This window comes from Drosophila elegans, unplaced genomic scaffold (genome assembly GCF_018152505.1).
Source record: "Drosophila elegans isolate 14027-0461.03 unplaced genomic scaffold, ASM1815250v1 contig_476, whole genome shotgun sequence".
Classification (NCBI taxonomy): domain Eukaryota; kingdom Metazoa; phylum Arthropoda; class Insecta; order Diptera; family Drosophilidae; genus Drosophila; species Drosophila elegans.
The window spans coordinates 14091544-14105524 of record NW_024545863.1 but is presented as its reverse complement, the minus strand read 5'-3'; the positions used below and the strand labels follow the sequence as shown (position 1 = coordinate 14105524).

General features: G+C 38.7%; 5 protein-coding genes across 7 annotated transcripts; 2 read left to right on the top strand and 3 right to left on the bottom strand.

The window, feature by feature from the left end:
* The first annotated feature begins 5 nt into the window (after positions 1 to 5).
* LOC108148272 (30S ribosomal protein S11) lies at positions 6 to 1349 on the top strand. The gene is made up of 5 exons (XM_017275228.1): positions 6 to 277; positions 338 to 468; positions 537 to 637; positions 998 to 1063; positions 1134 to 1349. Exons 1-5 carry the CDS (start codon positions 81 to 83, stop codon positions 1239 to 1241), a joined length of 603 nt encoding a protein of 200 aa, XP_017130717.1. The 5' UTR covers positions 6 to 80; the 3' UTR covers positions 1242 to 1349.
* A 146-nt stretch (positions 1350 to 1495) lies between these two features.
* On the bottom strand, positions 1496 to 7725 carry LOC108148268 (kelch-like ECH-associated protein 1B). Of its 3 annotated transcripts, none has more exons than XM_017275222.1 (6): positions 7651 to 7725; positions 4321 to 4643; positions 3989 to 4246; positions 3249 to 3931; positions 2750 to 2955; positions 1496 to 2686 (listed from the first exon to the last, which is right to left on the bottom strand). In XM_017275222.1, exons 2-6 carry the CDS (start codon positions 4633 to 4635, stop codon positions 1911 to 1913), a joined length of 2238 nt encoding a protein of 745 aa, XP_017130711.1. In that variant the 5' UTR covers positions 4636 to 4643; positions 7651 to 7725; the 3' UTR covers positions 1496 to 1910. The 3 variants fall into 3 exon arrangements, with proteins under 3 accessions (XP_017130711.1, XP_017130710.1, XP_017130712.1); XM_017275221.2 differs by lacking the exon at positions 7651 to 7725 and adding an exon at positions 5696 to 5987; XM_017275223.2 differs by lacking the exon at positions 7651 to 7725 and having other exon boundaries at positions 3989 to 4268; positions 4321 to 4404.
* Positions 7726 to 8141: 416 nt separating this feature from the next.
* On the top strand, positions 8142 to 9202 carry LOC108148414 (lysophospholipase-like protein 1). The gene is made up of 2 exons (XM_017275454.2): positions 8142 to 8929; positions 8994 to 9202. The coding sequence occupies exon 1, from the start codon at positions 8219 to 8221 to the stop codon at positions 8924 to 8926; it is 708 nt and encodes a 235-aa protein (XP_017130943.1). The 5' UTR covers positions 8142 to 8218; the 3' UTR covers positions 8927 to 8929; positions 8994 to 9202.
* Positions 8977 to 10196, bottom strand: LOC108148197 (probable histone-lysine N-methyltransferase set-23). Its single transcript, XM_017275102.2, has 2 exons — positions 9190 to 10196; positions 8977 to 9131 (listed from the first exon to the last, which is right to left on the bottom strand). The coding sequence occupies exons 1-2, from the start codon at positions 9839 to 9841 to the stop codon at positions 8977 to 8979; spliced, it is 807 nt and encodes a 268-aa protein (XP_017130591.1). The 5' UTR covers positions 9842 to 10196.
* Positions 10197 to 11475: 1279 nt separating this feature from the next.
* Positions 11476 to 13691, bottom strand: LOC108148212 (protein midgut expression 1). The gene is made up of 4 exons (XM_017275121.2): positions 13605 to 13691; positions 13456 to 13541; positions 11791 to 11998; positions 11476 to 11732 (listed from the first exon to the last, which is right to left on the bottom strand). The coding sequence occupies exons 2-3, from the start codon at positions 13488 to 13490 to the stop codon at positions 11806 to 11808; spliced, it is 228 nt and encodes a 75-aa protein (XP_017130610.1). The 5' UTR covers positions 13491 to 13541; positions 13605 to 13691; the 3' UTR covers positions 11476 to 11732; positions 11791 to 11805.
* Between the last annotated feature and the right edge of the window lie 290 nt (positions 13692 to 13981).

Here is a 13981-nt window from a genome sequence, read left to right as displayed (position 1 = left end):
TTAGCCAGCACTGCCGGAGTTGCCAGACTGGCGGTGTGATGTAATTTGGTTTTTGTACACCGTCCGCGAATTAAATTAAAATGTCACTTAAAACTGCTTTATTAAGTGTTATCCGGAGTTTCTCCCGGCCAGCTGTGACTCTCCAGACTTCAAGGATACACACAGGGGTGTGCTGGCGGAAGGCGGAGGATCGAAAGGAAATGCTGGCATCGCTGCCGGCCAAAGACGAAGGAACAGTGGGCGAAAAGACCGTGGACATAGACACACTTATCAACCGGTGGGCTATATTTCATATTTATGTAAAGAAGCGATTAATAATCTAGGTGTTCCTCTACAGCAAGGCCAAGTTCTTTCCCGACGCCAGCACTGCCACCCAATTATTCAATGGAACGCCCTTCAACGAGCTCCCCATCTGCAACATTCGCGTGTCGCCCAACAACACAATTATTTCCGTCACGGATCACAAAGGTTGGACACCTGAAAGTTTCCTTATGGATCTCTGGATATTTAGTAATGCCATCACCCACTATTTACAGGTGTCCTCCGGCTGATACGATCCTGTGGAATTGAGGGATTTAAAAATACTCGCAAGGGAACAAATATTGCTGCTCAAGCTACTGCTGTGACCATTAGTGGAGTAAGTCAAAACCATGAAGGAGCATAGTCCATGTTTTAACAAAATAGGGATAGTAAACATAGTTAACTTTACGTACCGTGTTCGACAAAACTTTAAAGACTCTTTGGAAAAACATTAATGTCTAAAAATTAAGTAGTTGCAAATACTGGAAATCGACTTTCTGTTAAACAATAATATTAGATTGCATATTTTGTTTGGTTTGATTATATACCACTGATTCATTAGGAAGTTTTAAAATTGTTAACCATTCTTGATTGAACAAATTAGAGATCGAATGATTGATTTAAAATTAAACCAGTATACTGATTATAAAGTAAACAACAAAAAATCCGTGACCCACCTAACGAAATTAAATTTCAGAAAGCCATTGAACTGGGTTGGAAGACAGTGCGAGTAAAGGTTCGAGGTCTTGGCCCTGGAAGAATGGTATGTTTACAAATGAATACTCTTTTTCTTATTAAAACTAAACTTAATTCAAATTTTATTGTGTTTTCAGTCGGCTATCAAAGGACTGCAAATGGGTGGACTAAACATTGTTTCCATAACCGACAACACACATGTTTCATTTAATCCCCCAAGACCCCGAAAGCAGAGAAGTCTTTAAACTTCAACTTGTTAACACCTTTGTTTATGAACAAAGTACAACAATAGTCGTTAAATAAAAAATAATACAAAATTTCTTTGAATTATAATAAACGATTTTGTCACGGTGTCTGATATTGTCTTACTTTTCAGTCACAAGGCTAAATCGTTAATTGCTTTTTTCTTACGTAAGATAACTTTTTTTTGTTTGTAAATATCTATATCTAAGCCAAATGAAAGTAATAATTCACAAATCGTACCAACGGTCCAATTACATCATTTTTGTAAATGTTTTTTTTTATTATAATTTCTCTTAAATTAATTGCGTTTTCTTATAAATTACTATGAATGCACATAATTCCTTTGATAAACCTACTCTAAAAAAGTACAATACGTAAGTTATCAGTATGGACCTACGAAATACATAAAAAACGACACTTTCCTTTCACTAATCAACTATTAACCCTAATCACTCTTTTTTAAATGGGCTAACGAGCGCCAGTTAATGTTATGGATGCCATAAAACTGTTTGACTAAATATCACCTAGCGTACACAATATACATATACAAATGATGCTAGATTTTAATGGAATGCTGCTTCTCAACATGGAATTCTATGGGACGCGAACAGGCTTTGTACAATGAATGATGTTTTTGGTTGTGGCTAAGCTTTAGGCTCGGATTCGTATTGTCATGTGGCTGTAGTTAGTTTTCGGAGACGACCTTCAATGTGGTTGTGGATCACTTTCGCAGCGGTGGTAAGTAAACATGTTTTTCGTGCTTTATCGAATTTATGTGGAGCCTTTAATTTTTTGTCATCCCTTTCCGTAAAAGATAAGGGTGGAGTTCTTCGAAATTTATTCTGCATTTTGGACCAGGGGCAATTCGGATTGGCAAGCTCCTCCGAATTGATGGCGGGAATTTGAAAATTATGTCCTTCTGCCGGAATTTCTGACTTCACATCTACTTCGGAGTCACAATTTTTGCAGCCGCTCATTCCGAATGAGGTGTGGAACTGCATGTTAGGCGCGATTCCGGGATAATGCGGACTTCCACCGCCGTACGGATTTTGTGATGTTTTTGCATCCGCGCCACCATCATTACTTCCATCCGTCTGGGGTGTCTCGCTCTCTTCGAAGTCCATTAACGTAGTGGTGCAAGCTGGCTGATAGATAACAGCAGAAGCATGGCCAGATCGTCCCGATTTTAGTGGCGTTCCTTTCGTCCAGGTGTTCGTTCGCGGATCGTAGACCTCAACGATGGACAGGAAATTGTTGCCGTCAAATCCACCAATTGCGTACAGCTTTCCGTCCAGCGGTGTCAGCGAGAGAGCACTACGTGCGATTTGGATTGGCGCCACCATGTCCCAGGTATCGTTTTCGGTATCATAGCGCTCCACTGTAGCTAGTTGTCGGGTTCCATCAAAACCCCCTACCACGTAGATGTACTGGTTGATTGCAGCCACACCTGATTGTAATTAAATCGTATTATAGTCGATGTGGAGATAACAGGAGGGCCATTCATGCTTACCCGCTCCACTGCGACCCGTTTGCAAAGGCGGAAGGAAACTCCACTCATTGTTCTCGGGATGGTAGCACTCCACGCTACCCAGACGCTCATTTCCATCGAAACCTCCGATGGCATAGAGCAGGCGATTGACCACCACCACCCCGACACCCAAACGTTTAGCGTGCATTGGCTGCACGAGGGTCCAGCGATCGAGTTCCGGGTCGTAGCTGTAAAAGATTATATGTACTTAATTAAATTAAAGTTAAATAATTTGTATTATTGCTAGATTTGTATGGGTTTTTTGGTTATAGATTAAAAATGTCTGAAAAATAAATTTCTTGTCCCTCGTTGTCAAGTTTACTTCACAAAAGTTATCAAAGATAAAGGACAGCGAGATAATTTAAAATAACTAGTTTCAAAACTACAAAAAAAAGTGCTTCTTTGCCCTTAAGAAAATTATATTAAAAAAAAAATGAATACAAATATCGAATACCCTTTTTCATTGAGGAAGATTACTTACTATTCCACAGTGTTGTGATACTCCATGCCCGCAGATCCGCCCACGGCGTACATTAACTCGTCCATAACGGCCACGCCCACTCGATGGCGGGGCACGGACATCGGAGAGCAGGGACGCCACGTTTCACTGACGGTACTATACCGATCCACCCAATCCGAGTCGTAGGAGGAGCCAATGTTGTTATTTCTGCCTCCAACCGCGTAGAACTTGCCCTTGAGAAAGGCGGCACCAAGGCCGGATCTTGGAATTCGCAGATTTGGCAGTGTCGTCCAAGTCTTATCGTCCACATTGTAGGCCTCCAGAATGTCTAATGAATGCCGGAAGAAGCCGCCAGCCACGAATATCATGCGAGTGGTGTTGGGTGTCCGTTCTTTTACACCTGGACACTTGTGCAGCGTTAAGTCCTTAAAGATTTTGGCCAAATACTCCCGGCAAGCGGGCACCTTTCGCAGAACATCGCAGTTTTTCATCTGCTCCTTGAGAAAGTTGGGCGTCAGGAACTGGCAACGCACGGCGCCCAGAATATGTTCCATTTTGCAGTGTCGATTGTCCTCGTCGTATTTAACCCACTTTAGGACAGCATTGTAGACCTCTCGCTCCTCCTGCACATTCAGTTCATCTCTGCGGATCAGGGCTATCAACTGATAGGCTGAAAGTTGGAGGAACTCCTCCTCTTGGCACACCTAAAGAAACTCAACAGCTGCAACCTTTTACAAATGATTCGAGGGAAGACAACTTACCTGGGTAAAATTCCGCTCAATAAAAATATTCGCCTTCTTTTGCAGTTCCACACAGCCGTGCTGCTCGGCAAAGTTGGCGATACCAATGGCATTGGTGGGGTCCAATTGGCGCTCTAGGAAGGCACAGCAGGCATCGATTACGTTTGGCACTTGGAACATGGTGGCCGCGGGCAGGAGTTGGCACACCGTCACCTCAGTCACTCGAATCTGGCCGGTGTACATGAAGTACAGGATGCGAGACATGGCCGTGGGACACACCTGAAAGAGCGAAAAGGACGAACTGTTCATCCATTAAACCAACCAATTGAGGGTCGCGCTTAAGCTAAACTTACCCCCTGGAGCTGGACGCGCGACATTTCCGACTCCTTGAGGCCGCCCGTGAACATGGCCTTGAAATAGGGCGATGCGGCGGACAGCACAACCTTATGGGCAGGAAATAGCTCCTTCTTCACCTCGAGCACAACGTCCGTCAGCATGCCGTGCGACCGCATCATGAACATCATCTTCAGGGCCTCCTTGGGGTAGTTGGACATGCAGAAGGTCATGTCGTCGTCCGTAGCATCGTGGTCATCTAAGGTCGAGTGCACCGATCCGAACCGACCGCCGCATGATGACGAGATGGAACAACTTTCCGATGTGCTGTTCATCTCAGCCTCTGAAAAGCCAAGAAAGTTTTGTTATTACTAAATCAATTAGGATATATTGTTTTAATTTATTTGCAATTGAACTAATGAAAACATTTTTATCTTCAAACAATTTGTTTAAAGTATATTTATATAAGATACCATCAAACTTCACTGGCACTATGTTTTAATACGTACAAGTACAAATTAAATAAAAACACTAAACCTCTTACTTTTAGTAATAAACACACACACTTTACAGCTGAGCCCTATAACCCTTGTACCCATACATCGCAAATAGATCGCCAATCAGCTTAGGCTATATATTCTATTATATTATCTAATCTGCTATGAATTTGCAAAAAAAATACAAGATGGCACTTTAAAGAAATCGTCCCAGTGTGAGATGACGTTTTTGTTTATGCATATCTAAGATAGCTAAACGATGAGATACGAAAAAGCCTTTAATGAGTTCTAGAAGTTTATGGTATTATTTAATTTATTTTTGAAATCATTTTATTTTCAGAAGTTTCGAATAGTTTATGATTGAAGTTTTATAAGTTCCAAATCATGATAAGATTAAAGCAATTTGGCATGTTTATATAAAGAGCTTTTAAGATCAAACCTTAACAAGCCAACACTATATTTACTGTTTCGAGTACACTCTTTCGAGCGGGCACTATAAAGTACTAACTATCAACCGGGTTTTGTATTCTCACCACAAAACCAGTTCCTTCGTACTGTTATCTTGTACGGTAATATCCAAAACGACATTCAAGTGTCTCTTAATATTCAACTCGACACATGCGCGAATCTAGCAAAGCAACTGAAATTAATGCACGTTCGGCTTTTGGTGATTTCACTGTAAAGCAATCTACAAACGTTTCAAACATTTTCGCCAATCATTGTGGGCTGTTTTAGAGTGTGGGACCCGCCAGAGAACTTGATTCACAATGTGCACTGTCATGATCAGTGGTTTTTTTTTCCCCAAAAGTCCAAGTAACAAAATTATCTTGCAAACTGGTTGAGAATTGAACTGTAGACCCATCGTAAAATCCAAAACAAAACTAAAAAAAAGACGAACCTTCTGGGCGGCGGGAGTAGATTTTGTGGGTGGGTATATCGGAGATGTGACTCTCGTACTGCATTGGGGATTGCATTTGGGTTTGCATTTTGGCAGAATTAAGTATAGTTCACAAGATATTGTTGCTAAAATCAGAGATATGTATGTCAACACTTCTCACTCGTGATAATGCCGATTCGCGAACAAAGCCACAATGTCTTTTCACACAGAAAATGAAAGCGCACGATCAGCTGCTGCTCCGCGAATCCGCTCCGGCGATCATGCGTGCGCCGTGGAGAGAGCCCGTCAACTGAATGCCGGGCGGTGGTTCGTTCGCCCACAGAGACTAATCTGGCGGATGGAGCGGAGCGTCCCAAAGAGCGCTATCATGCTTACATGTGACTCGGTTCTTTGCGACCCTTGCTTACATGTGAATACTCCTTGTTATGGCGATAAAAATTGTACCATCAATGAACGCACGGCTTACGAGTGTTTTTGGTTCGTAACGATGATGTTCACAAATCAGTACCTTTGGTTAGCAACTGTCTTTCATGATTTGAGGCGAGAAATACCTAACCTGCCCAGCAGTTTTTTAAGGGGATCATGATTTTCCAAAAGTTGTATGTTCCCATTCAATTATTTTGTAGGGTAGATGTGCGTCTACGCATCGTTCTTGAAAATTTTACGCGCGTCATTCAAGCATTTAGGAATTTCGTTTTGCTAAACAGATAGCTTAAATCTGTTCAAAGTCCATACAAAATCTACGACTTAATACAATCAAAGAACAAAAGTTATGCATATTTCTTAAAATCTACTTAATATCATAATTCTATTAAATATTTATGAAAGAAAATAATATAGATTCGAGAAAATATTTATAGTAAATTTATGTTTGTCTCTAATACTCAATCGATTCATTTTTTTAAGTAAGTGAAACCTATAAACCTTCAAATTTGTATGTATGGCATTGGTATATCTGATTAATCACTGTTACCAAGCAATCGAATCATGGCAATAAATATCTAAGAATCATGTCATGACTTTACTTTCCCAAAACTGACAAAAAACCACATATTTTTTAAACTCAGAAAATTATTATCTTATGTATATATGTACATTAATAATACTATTATCAGAAATATTACACTATAAAATGAAAATTACATTGATCTTGAGGTGGCAGAAATTGGGAATATTCGGCGACTATGAAGTACCTTCTCTTTCCTTTGTTTTATCTCAATCAGCTTTTCAGCGTATAAAGGGGCTTCCCCTAGCAATCTAATTTCTGTAATCCATTGAATTACACGCACTTAAGAATCTCCAGCTGCGGTAGTATTGAACTATCGTTTATCAAAAAGGGGTTTTAAAATTTCCGCGTAAAATTACGCTGGGTTTGTTGGTAAATTAATGATAAAGGCAAAAACTGGGCAAATTAGTGCCGAATCATGGTGAGGAGGCAAAACCTTATACACATTCACATATTCGGACGGATTTGTGTAGGTGAAAACAAATAGCGTAATCAGCACGACTGGTGGGAGTGTGTGTGTGGAGGTACCGTTGAACTTTGCTTCCACATAAACAAATATTACTCACATTCCACTCCCTGTCCCCCTCCCACGCACTCTATTTACTATTTACATACACACACGCACTGCCATGTGCCAAACAGCTGATGGAGGCCATGAAAATGGAACGCAAGGAAGGCCATTGTGATTAATTAATAAACTTAGTTGTAAGAGATTACTGCAATCACCAGGGATCTCGACAGCTCAATTCGTTTTCACAGAGGCTGTATATAAACACGTATATAAACCGTAAATTTCTCCCTTTGTTTCATTGAAGTTTTCACTAGAAGTTAAATTCACTGCCTCTAGTAAATAAAAGGTGTGTTGGTACATACAAAATGTATTTTAATGTAAGGCACTTGATTTTCATTGTTTTGTTTATAGATTTTATGGTTTATTTCGGCTACTCACAACTTTATTTATTTATTTTGCCACTTCACTTGCCACTCCGATTTTTTTATCCTCTTCCTCTTTGAGGTAAACGGACGAGTGTTGGAAAACGCATCTGTGAACATCTGTGAATTGAGGAGTTACCGGATGGTCAAAAGTTTAGATTCAAAATTTAAGAACTTCATTAAAATAATCTAAAACTAATATTATTTAGTTTTTAGGTTTGTTTTTTAAATTTTATCTGGCGGTATAGTTTAACTAGATTTTGGTCAGTCTTCTTATAATACCTAAAATACGGTCACACTTCTAAGTCAGCTGGGTTTGTTTACAAGCAAATAGTACAAAATAATTTTATAAAAGAAATTTGAGAAAATAAAACAATAAATAAAACATACTCAAGGTTTAAAAGGGCATTTATTGACGGCTGAATAAGTACAACAGACAAAAAAAGGAAAGAAATGGAAATCAAAATTGTTGCCAGCTGCTGATAACACATGTGTTTTATTTGAATTTTTAAAGCTGGTCACACTCCTGCCCTTTGATTTTCCTTCTATCGTGCAATTAATTATCAACCAAAGGTTAACTAAATATGAATCTGGCCTTGAAGACGGTAAATGCCACAGGGAAACACACCGCCTCCGTGATCTTTTTTCACGGATCCGGCGACACCGGTCCCAATGTTCTGGAATGGGTGCGCTTCCTCCTCGGACGCGACCTAGAATACCCGCACATAAAAATCCTTTATCCGACGGCTCCGCTGCAGAAGTACACCCCGCTGGACGGGGAACTATTTAACGTCTGGTTTGACCGCAGGTCCGTGAACATTGCCGCGCCGGAGAACAAGAAAAGCTTGTCACAGTGCTACGATGCGGTTAACCAGCTAATCGACGAGGAGGTGGCCAGTGGAATTCCGCTGGGCAGGATCATCGTGGGCGGGTTCTCCATGGGCGGAGCCGTGGCCCTGCACACGGCATACCACTTGAGGCCCAGTCTGGCAGGTGTATTTGCGCACTCCTCGTTCCTGAATCGCGGTTCTGTTGTCTACGATTCCCTGGAGAGTAGTAAAGCTACTGAATTGCCGGAGCTGCGAATGTTCCACGGAGAACGGGATACTCTAGTACCAAAAGATTGGGGCCTGGAGACCTTCGAAGCACTTAAAAAACTAGGCGTCAAGGGCACTTTCCACCCACTTAGAAACACCCTGCACGAACTAAAAACCGCCTCACTTAAGGATCTTGAGCAATGGATACAGGAAAAACTGCCGCCTCTGGAAAACCAAGTGCTAAATAAACTCTGATTGGCAAGTATCTACATTGACTTATTCAACATAAGCATTAGTTAATTTATTTACTCCCCGATTTCAGTGTTCGGCATGAATCCCGTGCAAGTTGCAGCAGCGCAGAGGCAAGTCTTTCCGTCATTTACCTTTTTGTACTGCCCCTCTCCGCCGTAATGAAAGCACAACTCCTCCCAGGCCGGAATATCTCGTGCTGCAAAAATACCTAGGCATAAAGATTCGTTAACTCCAGGAATCGGAGTACAACTAGCAATAAAACTCACCTATTTTCGGCAAGGGACAGTCTATTCGTACAGCTGCTATTTGACAGTTTGGCTCACAGCTATGGTTTAGGTAGCGTCCTATGTTACCACGCCTAGAAGGATCCACAATGGTCACCTGTTGCTTCTGTTCGCTGGTGTATTCATTTAGAACCAGGACATAGTTCATGCAGCCAAGTTCTTCATTAATCTTCAAGCGTCTTGTGGCCTCGGATGTGGTCAAAAGTTCTCCGGCATATTCACAAATGAAAGCGCCGCGTAGAATTTTTTCCTTAGTGCGGAGTCCTTTGGATCCGTATACGGGAGAATCAAATATTTCCAGATTTTTCCTTGGTCCATACTGCACAAGGCGATTGGAGCAGGTGTTTTTACTGCACTTGCAAAGATCATTGCATTCGACGACGGGCTTTGAGAATTTCTTAAGAAGCAGTTCCCTGCCCACCGTTGCGTTTTCGTATTGACTTCCATGTGGACAGATCTCGCTTTTTTCGCAGTCTCCATGGCAGGAACATTGGTTAAGAAGAACAGAATTGTATTCTTCCGCCAAATGTTTAAATTCTAAACTATCATCGTTTGGCATCAAAACAGATTCGAGTATATATTCTAGACTATCTGGGTGCTCGTAGTCGTCATTAAAAGCCATCTCACATTCCATCCACCTAGGATTGTTTTTATTTTTTTTTAAAGCAGTACTACTGAGGGTTTTTCTTTATTCCTTATTTGTATGACTTTAAGGCGTTATTGTGATTCCGTATTATTCAATTCCATGCAGTCGGTCACACTCTTAATTTAAAAATGTTTGTTAAGTTAAAGGGCATAAAACTCCAAAGCAAAGTATTGTATTTCTTTGTCATTTTATATCCTTCCCATATATGTATATCTGACCGTTTTATTTTGGGCGTTACCAGACGGCCAAAAAATGGTGTCAGTCCTTTGTGATGAGCTCCCATTTCCCCTGCATGGTGGGTTTCCAACGCTCCACCATGTTGAACTTCCCACTCCCCCGTCGTGTTGGGTTTCCATTTCGGAGCGATGAAGGGGCTGATTTGGATCCAATCGAAGTTGTCGAACGATTGGCAGCACTTCTGTACTTTATGGGAGCCTGGTAGAAGTTCATCGAGTCGATGGCTTCAAAATGGTTCTGAATATATCGATTTTATTGGACATTGCTCGCTGGGCGGAGGGACTGTTTTCGGATTGCAGGGCCCACGTGAAAGTGTATTGGATACTTAGATTTATACATTTGGCCCGGCTCTGTGGGAATTTTGTTATGCAGAGGTCAAATAATATTCTTATCAGTAACTTTTTTACTCTATTGAAAGACTTCCGTTTGGTTGTTTACACAATTTTTGCTTGAGTTTAGCAGTAGAGGTTTTTACTATAACTAGTACGAAAAGTTCATATTTGTAATAGTTAATAAATATGTTGTTTATAAAAAATATAAGGAATTAATAATTTTCCAATCGCCCGTGCTTTTTTTGTAAAAGCATTTTAAAGTTGCTATTATTTATTTTAATAAGCTAGTTTTTCTAATTCTTTGTTTTCTGAAAATGCTTATACAGGACTGCTCTGCAAAAACTATTACTTGGTAGTTGCAATTTAATTTTCGGTGTATCTTAAAATGCGAAAAATAAATATTCAGAGTTATTATTAAATCTTTCATCCATTATTTTGATGAATTGGGAAGTAATCTAAATGAACTAAAATCATGTAAGTCATTCAAATTGTGAACGCAAATCGATTTCGAGTTAAACGATTTAAAGTGAAAAGTGGAATTAGCTTGAAATATTTTATTTAAAACCAGGACTTGATATATTGTTGAAAAAATGTTTGTTACGTGAAGAAGAAGACATTGACGAATCATAACATAAAAGTTGTGGATAGGCATCATTAGTGCACATCTTTATTCGGTCATTTTAGGTTCAGGGGGTTTTAAACATTATCAAACATCTACAAAAACGCGGCTGACCAGACGATAATTTTTTAATCTGCCAGGGCTTAAAATGAAAATAATTCAACTTTGGACATTTCGATCTGATGGGAAATAAGGATGGTGTTTCAATTTTGTTTGTATGCCCCGTCAGCTTAGGCAGAAGTAATTTTTTTTTAACTCTTCATCTAATTGTATTAATTGAAATATGATTTAAAATTTCATCAAATACCGAAATATATTTGATTAACTTCATTGATATTAAAAATAACTGCAGAGGTTAGCTGTAATAGGAACAATCTAATAAAATATTTGTTTAAGGCCTACGTTTCTCCCTTTTTTATTTTTATTGTAAAACATTTTTTTAGAAAGTAATTTTTATTTAGACATCATAAATATATAATTATAAAATTGTTTTGTATTGAAACTTTCTGTACGTGGGAGATTCTCAATAATATTTAGAGGGTGTAATAATTATTTGTACCGTTACTGAAAAAGTTTAACAATTATCTTCCTCTAAAAGGCTCCGGCGGTGTTTGATTGTGTAAATTGGTGGCAATTAATCTGGTTCAATGGAATTATGCAAAGCTTGGAACATATTTTTATGTAAACTTATCTGAAAGTAAATTTTTTTACAGTCTTAGACAAATTTTTTATGCAGATTTCGTTTTTACCATCCGTTCTTAATTTTATTTGCTTAGGGCATCCTTGATTTTATCCAATCCTGACTGGAAGTTATCGGTAACTTTATTTGTGAGCTTGGTAACATCATCCTCCTTTTCGTAGTAGTAAATAAAGTAGACGGCCAATCCGACTACAATGATGACCACCAGAAATGTACTGATGACTGAAATGAGCACACTAAGCGCACAGTTGAAGCAGCTGAAAAGATAATAATTCGTAACTAAAATTAAATTGAGTATATAAATTATTTATTGACACATTTTAGAGCTATGATTTATTATATATATTATTATATATATATATTATTTCATCAAATGAGATCACCAAAAGCATGTCGTTTATAAATCGCAAAGCATGTGTTTGCTTTATGTTGGACTAAATATTCAAAATGTGTTTATATGTTTTCTTTGTGTTGTTTTGTAGTAAATATTAAAATAATTTTTAAGTGGTCATAACCATAACCATAGTTAGCCATTATTAGCCTCGATAGTTGAAAAAAAGTCTTCTAACAAAATATAAAATGATGCAATCCTTCCGAATTAATTACGCATGAAAAGTTGTGTCTAATAAAATTGCACCCCAAATAACATTCGTAGATTAAATTTCCACCCCAGCAGAGAGGTACAACTACGTTTCGAGGGCCAAGAGCTGGCATTCCTACGGAAATGCGAAACCGGCGACAAGCTGCCGGTTGTTGGCCAAACCACTGGGGCGGGGAGATTCCTGGGGGTAGATATGTATTAAGGGAATAATTCCGTCGCGCCTCGATGGAGCCAGGACTTTCTGGAGCCAGATGGTACATATAGAAACTAATGCGTCGCATAGTGCCACTGTAGTTCGAAATTCTACTAGACATGACCACATTTTTTGTTTGTATCTAATATATACGCAGATATGGAATTTTTCAATTGTGGTCACTGTGCGCGAATATGAATGTATATATGTATGTACATATATGCATACACTTAAATAAGTGCCTTAGGGAAGCGTGAGCTGGAATAATAATAAGTAGTCTTCTGTGGATACCATGTTGCATGCCATGTACGTATATTTTTCACAGCAAATATGCGTATGATACCATAGACAATTAAGTAATTTATTCTGCCAGTTGTATGTATGGGATGATACACCAACGAAAGTGGAAATACTTCCAGGTAGAATGGATCTGAGTTCGGACTCTCATGCGGTTTGTTTACCTGCTTTCATTGTTTTCATTTGTGATATGGAAACCTGTGTGAGGGCAAACCGACATGTATAAGAGTTGCAAGTGAGAATTTGCACAGACGATTTCCAGTTTTCTCTGAATTCTGCTTCCGCTTTAAAATTACATTGCTCTCTTTACGCGCCCTCTTAGTATATAAATAGTACAAGTACTGGGCATTATTTATAGGACTGTTTATAGGATTCAAACATATATGTATGTAAATATGAGGAAACCTAAGTTATCAGGTGGTTGCACACTTTCTTATCTTACTCGCTGACTTACTCACAAATCCCCAATCTATTTATATTTCTTGAGCCATTTCCCCCCGTTTTATAAATGGTACTCTACAAAAATACGTAAATGATTCTGTATACTTGAATATCTTGCTTATTTACAGTTTCCAAGATACCATATATGTATTTATGATGCTTATTTAATTTATAGAACTTACCAACAGGCTACGTTTCCGGCTAGGCACTTGCACATCTTCTTGTTCTTTTTCTATAGATGCCTTGGTGAAATTACAATTTCGAGTATCTGCAATTAAATAAAGAACTATTCAGAATTTTACGCTTCACTAAGAAGAGTCAATCAACTCACAGCAACCGCTTTTGTCGACAAAGTTTGTTTTACTAAACCCAAAGAGAGTGAGTTTATTTAGCGTCCCAGTTCGGTTCGAAAACTTCTCTGTCATACATGTTCGACGTCGTACAGTGGTATTATTTGAAAATAATTATGAAATAAATTTAATTTTCCATTATAACATTAATTAAAGTCTTTTTTTTAATTTGTTGTTTTTTAAAATGTTTAATTTTTCATAATTATAAAATTATAAATTGTAAAGAACTTTTAGTTTTAGTTGTTAAAATTTGTGAGTGTGATTTCGAAATACTCATGAATTTTGGTCAAAAGGGTAAATAAATATATCAAAAAATATCTTTAATTAAAAATAAAGATGATTGAAGTTTGAGCTGATT

What these genes read in the sequence shown, in the direction of transcription:
- LOC108148197 (XM_017275102.2), bottom strand. Translation starts at nt 9,841, where the DNA reads ATGGAATGTGAGATGGCTTTTAATGACGACTACGAGCACCCAGATAGT. An exon ending in CTGTCCCTTGCCGAAAATAG is followed by an intron (nt 9,132 to 9,189) that starts GTGAGTTTTATT and finishes CTTTATGCCTAG; the next exon opens with GTATTTTTGCAGCACGAGAT.
- LOC108148414 (XM_017275454.2), top strand. Translation starts at nt 8,219, where the DNA reads ATGAATCTGGCCTTGAAGACGGTAAATGCCACAGGGAAACACACCGCC.
- LOC108148268 (XM_017275221.2), bottom strand. Translation starts at nt 5,783, where the DNA reads ATGCAAACCCAAATGCAATCCCCAATGCAGTACGAGAGTCACATCTCC. An exon ending in TATCACAACACTGTGGAATA is followed by an intron (nt 2,956 to 3,248) that starts GTAAGTAATCTT and finishes AATCTTTTACAG; the next exon opens with CTACGACCCGGAACTCGATC. An exon ending in AACGGGTCGCAGTGGAGCGG is followed by an intron (nt 2,687 to 2,749) that starts GTAAGCATGAAT and finishes AATTACAATCAG; the next exon opens with GTGTGGCTGCAATCAACCAG.
- LOC108148212 (XM_017275121.2), bottom strand. Translation starts at nt 13,490, where the DNA reads ATGTGCAAGTGCCTAGCCGGAAACGTAGCCTGTTG. An exon ending in GCCGGAAACGTAGCCTGTTG is followed by an intron (nt 11,999 to 13,455) that starts GTAAGTTCTATA and finishes TTATCTTTTCAG; the next exon opens with CTGCTTCAACTGTGCGCTTA.
- LOC108148272 (XM_017275228.1), top strand. Translation starts at nt 81, where the DNA reads ATGTCACTTAAAACTGCTTTATTAAGTGTTATCCGGAGTTTCTCCCGG. An exon ending in ATAGACACACTTATCAACCG is followed by an intron (nt 278 to 337) that starts GTGGGCTATATT and finishes GTTCCTCTACAG; the next exon opens with CAAGGCCAAGTTCTTTCCCG. An exon ending in TTCCGTCACGGATCACAAAG is followed by an intron (nt 469 to 536) that starts GTTGGACACCTG and finishes CACTATTTACAG; the next exon opens with GTGTCCTCCGGCTGATACGA.